General features: G+C 40.9%; 1 protein-coding gene across 1 annotated transcript in view; it reads right to left on the bottom strand.

Annotated features, from left to right (window-relative positions):
- Nucleotides 1-350: 350 nt before the first annotated feature.
- CFAP46 (cilia and flagella associated protein 46) overlaps nt 351-5,370 on the bottom strand; it is a 121,364-nt gene continuing 116,344 nt past the window's right edge. The window contains exons 60-61 of the mRNA XM_029283739.1: nt 3,790-3,873; nt 351-699 (exon numbers count right to left, since the gene is read on the bottom strand). Of these exons, the coding sequence (XP_029139572.1) occupies nt 569-699; nt 3,790-3,873 (215 nt within the window). The 3' untranslated portion in view covers nt 351-568. The remainder of the gene's footprint in view (nt 700-3,789; nt 3,874-5,370) is intronic.

Below are 5,370 nucleotides of genomic sequence, written 5' to 3'. Positions count from 1 at the left end.
TGGTGGTGATGGTGGTTACACCTGTCTTATATGAAGTGATTGTGGATGGATTGTTAACCTGCTGAAAGTTTGGTCTGATCAATTAGAATAGTAGATGGAATTTCGAGAACTGTAATTTTAAGAGTTTAATAGGTATGATTTCTTCAGGCATATCAAGTAATCTTGTTTAATTAGTGGGCTTAGGTTTTTTAACAACCATCTTGTATTTTTTAAAAATATACTAAATCTGTGTTTCTATGAACTGTTAAATATCACTATTTTATCACTTATGCCATTCAAGCAATTAACTACAACAGCCTTGTCTCAGGCACCCAATGTAAAAAAAACAAAACAAAACCAGGCCTCCATATACCGCAATCCAACTTTAAAAATTTTTAATCCTGTAACTGAAACATCTGAAGGAAATCAGAATAACAAAACCATCAAGTTAAAAAACAAGAGTTTAAGATAAATGTCAGTGTTAACTTTAAAAGAACCATCAAGTCTTGGCTTCTTAAAAACAATATCAAATGCCATGAAAACCTGTTCCCTTCACACTCCAAGTACACTTAAAGAAACGTATTGCTAATCATGTAAACATGGTGTTGGGCAAGCCATACAAAATGGCATCAACAACCGAAGGATGAATTGGAGTCTGGCTTGGCTGACTGGGAGTTTTGCTGTGGTCTTCTTTCTCAACTCCAGGGGAATCAGGTGATCCTGTTAGAACAGAGCAAAATTTGAGTTACATGCTAAGACTGCAAGATTTCAAGAGCACAGGCAAGAATTAGATTGAGATTTTTCTATTTGTATTTGGTGGAATTGAGTTCAGAAGGTTCACTTTTGCTTGCTTCAACAGCCAGCCAGTGTGGTACAGGGATTAAGATGTTGGACTGGCAGATATGAGTCTCCCTTCAATCACAGAAGGATGTCTGGGCCACTGGTTCTCTCAATCTAATATATCTTATGGGTTGTTGTGAGATAGTGCTATGTATATCTATGTATACCTATAAGAGGAAGTTATGCTACCGTATGCATGTTTCTCTGAGCTCCAGAAGGAAAGGCAGGACAGATATTAAATAAATAAATAAATAAATAAATAAATGTTCAGACCCAGTCAAGCATATTTAAAGCCCCAATCCCACTTCCTGTTCAGGCAATACCTGATTAATAAGCATCTACCTAGGAAAGAAGTGTCATTTAAAGAACTATTATTAGTATTCAGAGAATTATTGGGTTTTTTTTATAGAAAATAAGGCAGTGCCTGTTTCCTTGGAAAAGAAACACCTGCTTTTGCTCTATGAATAGGGATCTGTGGCCAAGGGCTCCCTGACAAGTTTATCAGCAGACAGTTGTGAGCACATGTGTTACATTATTTTTCTATGTTTCACTGCCATGTGTATAAAGGCACTGAGCCCCTTCTGACAGGCCATTGTTTCTTCATTCAGGATTAGCTTTGCATTTCGACATTTCACTGGTATTTAAAAATCACTGAAATCAAAAAGAATTGCATGTATTAAGCTCCAAAATCAGCTCATAGAATAACCTGTGACCTGAAACTGTGTTATTGCAAAGGTTAAAGTAGTGTCAAAATTCAAGACTAAAAGCTAGAAAATATCAAAGGCCAGCTAACGGTAAGGCTACCTGTCAGGAAATTTTGCCTTCTAGCTGATTGCCAGAAATTGTCCTGACAAACAAGACCTATTCTGAATATACAGAAATTTCTGATTTCTGGTGAAACCAGGTAACATTTATGTGACTGAGTAATGCATTTCAAGTGTGAAGCTGGTAATGTAAACATAATGCTCATTTGCATTACAAATAGCAGAATTAGAGTTGGAAGGGATCTTGGAGATCTTCTAGCCCAACCCCCTGCTCAAGCAGGAAACCCTATAGCATTTCAGACAAATGGTTGTCCAATCTCTTCTTAAAAACCTCCAGTGTTGGAGCACCCACAACTTCTGGAGGCAAGTTGTTTCACTGATTAATTATTCTAACTGTTAGGAAATTTCTCCTTAATTGGTTCTCTCCTTCATTAGTTTCCATCCATTGCTTCTTGTCCTGCCTTCAGGTGCTTTGGAGAATAGGCTGACACCCTCTTCTTTGTGGCAGCCCCTTAAATACTAGAACATTGCTATCATATCATCCCTAGTCCTTATTTTCATTAAGCTAGACATACCAAATTCTTGCAACAGTTCTTTGAATGCTTTATCCTCCAGGCACCTAATCATCTTTGCTGCGCTTCTCTGTATTCTATTTAGAATCTCAACATCTTTTTTATATTGTGGCAACCAAAACTGAGTGGAATGTTCCAAGTGTGGCCTTACCAAGGCATTATAAAGTGGTGTTAACAATGCACGTGATCTTGATTCTATCCCTCTATTAAGGCAGCCTAGGATTGTATTGGGTTTTTTTGGTAGTTGCAGCACACTGCTGGCTCATATTTAAGTGATTATCCACTAGGACCCCAAGATCCCTCTCACAGTTGCTACTGTGAGCCAGGTACTACCTATTCTATATCTCTGCATTTGATTTTTCTTGTCTAAATGTAAAACCTTACTTTTTGTACATTGAATTTCATTTTCTTAGATAGGGCCCAGTGTTCAAGTCTATCAATATCTTTCTGTATTTTGAGCCTATCTTCTGGAGTGTTGGCTGTTCCTGCCAGCTTGGTATTGTCTGCCAATTTGATGAGTTAGCCTTCTATCCCCTTGTCTAAGTCACTGATACAAGTATTGAATAGTACTAGGCCTTGGGGTACCCCACTGCATACTTCCCTCCATATAGATGCAGTTCCATTAAGACTACACATTGAGTGCGGTTGGTCAGCCAATTAAAAATCCATCTGGTGGTGATGCAGTCTAACCCACATTTTTCTATCTTAGCAATAACACTTAGACTTATAATATACCCCTTCATAGTGCTTTACAACCCTCTCTAAGTCATTTACAGAGTCAATATATTGCCCCCAACAATCTGGGTCCTCATTTTACTGACCTTGGAGCGATGGGAGGCTGAGTCAACCTTGAGCCCCAGTCAGGACTGAACTGCTGGCAGTTGGCAGTTAGCCAGCAATACTGCATTCTAACCACTGCACCACCATGACTTTCTTATCAAGTGAACTTGATCAAATGCGTTACTGAAGTCCAACTAAATTATACCCACAGTATTTCCTTGGTCCACTAATTTTGTCACTTTGTCAAAGAATGTGATAAGATTTGTCTGGCATGATCATTTTTTGGCAAACCCATGTTTGCCTCTAAGTGTTCGCAGATTTGTTGCTTATCTTTTCCAGAATCTTTTCAGGTATTGATGTCAGGCTGATAGGTTTGTAGTTTTCGGGATCCATTTTTTCCCTTTTTGAAGATGGGAACTACATAAGCTCTTTCCCAGTCCTCTGGTAGTTCCTGGGTGTTCCAGGACCTTTGAAAGATATAGTTCAGTGGTTCTGTGAGCTCATCTGCCAATTTCTTCAGAACCTTGGGGTGTAATCCATCTGGTCCTGGTGATTTGAACTCGTCTAGAGTGGATCGGTGTTCTCTTACCATTTTCTTGCTTATTTTGGCTTATATTCCTAATCTTCATTTTATAGTATTTTTTTATGGGTTGGACTGTTTTTTTCTTTTTGTGTAAAGACAGATGCAGTATTTTTTGCTCATATTATTTTGCAATTAGCTTCCTTAGTCCCTATCTTCCAGTTGCTATTTTCTACATGGATGAAACTGTATATTTTCTTCACTAGGACAAACAGTACAATTCAAGTATACACTTTTATATTATAAAACAAAATTATAAAAAGAAACAATTTACTTTCTGGTGGCTCATCCCAGAGTGTTTTTTTCCTCTGAAGAATACGAACAGCCTGTCCAGTTGTTTTGCCTACTTTTATGAAATCTGTAAAACAAAAGCAGTTGCTTAATTAAGACTCACATATATACACAATAAAACATATGCAGATTCAACATATAGTGTTACATCCCCAAAGAAATGTATTACTCCTCTTTCTATCGTATACGTGCTTTTGTAACCATTTTTTGGGGCCTGCCATTCTGTTGGGAGCGGGGATGCTTTGCACTGTCTTGCCACGCTGCCCTTCCTCCAGGAGCTGGAATGCAGCTGAATAACATCACCCTTATCTATAAGACAGTTGGCGTGTCAATGCTGCTAACATCGGATGTTCTTGCTTTGACAACAAATGGAAATGTAGCCATCTTTTCTCTTTCGCTTTTAGAGTTAGATGATGCTTGGAGGGGGGATGTGGATGAGAGTCCAGTTAGTCATAACAATAATAACTTAGCTGTTGGAATCAAGGTTATTGCGCCCAGAGCTGATAAAGATTTGGCAGGCTGGAGAGCTGGAGAGAAAGCTCGCAACTTCAAGCTAATTGGGGAATGTGATTTATGACTGTTAATTGGAGGAGAGAATTGTGCTTTGCTACTTTGTGCCCAGGGGAGGGGAATTCAGTTTTTGGCTTTAACTATGTAGTGCCGATACTTTGCTTCTCGAATAAAAGATTCTTTAAGGTAAACAATGCCTCGAAGTTCTTTTGAAGAGTTTCATCTGTCGGAACCATGACATGGAGCCAGAGAGAAACAAAAGTGAGAGAGACCTTGAAGAGCGTGCCAAAGGGGCCAGTTACCAAAACAATATGTCATCTGTGGATTGGCTAGGATTCAAATGGACCATTGGAGGAGTAACGAATACTGCTTTTGATACACTGCTTATGTGGGTTTTTCCTCAGACCTCACTTTGTTTTCCCTGCTATCACTAGTCCCTAATAAAAGTCCCTATTGAGACAATGCCTGTTTCAAGAGTTCTGCTTTCTCGGCAGGCCTAGTTGAGGCAGATCCTTACACAAAGCAAGGTCTGCATAGTGCCCAACCCGGAGAGGCAGCTGCCCTACCAAGGTGGGTCGCAATCAACCTATCTCTTCCTACCAGCGGAATAGAAGAGGGCGAAATGGTGACCTGGAGCGAAGCAGTCACTCTGGCAGACTCCGAGGAAGGCACTTCCAGGGACCTGGAAGAAGCTGGACCCTTGGCAGAAGGCGGTCGAGATAGGTGGTTGCTTGGGGTCAGAAAGAAAGAAGACCAGAAAGGAAGGGCTCAGAAAGTGACCCTCACACAAGGCGGAGGTGTTGTGGCTCCGTCCGGTGGGTCCCTCTCATCAGAGGAGGAAGGCTCTGAACATGAAGGAGATGGCTAGGCCTCCCTCTCCAGGCCCTTCCCCTCTGGTGCAGCCTTCGGTGCCTTCCGACAGCGAGGAGTTTGGCCAGGAGCCCGGTGTTTCTGGGATTGGCCAGGAGCCCGGTGTTTCTGGGATTGGCCAGGAGCCCGGTGCTTCTGGGATTGGCCAGGAGCCCGGTGCTTCTGGGATCAGCCAGGAGCCAGG

The sequence above is a fragment of the Protobothrops mucrosquamatus genome, unplaced genomic scaffold (assembly GCF_001527695.2).
Source record: "Protobothrops mucrosquamatus isolate PMUCROS unplaced genomic scaffold, P.Mucros_1.0 scaffold209, whole genome shotgun sequence".
In the NCBI taxonomy this organism is placed as follows: domain Eukaryota; kingdom Metazoa; phylum Chordata; class Lepidosauria; order Squamata; family Viperidae; genus Protobothrops; species Protobothrops mucrosquamatus.
The sequence above is the reverse complement of the archived record's forward strand: the minus strand, read 5'-3'. Positions and strand labels throughout refer to the sequence as shown.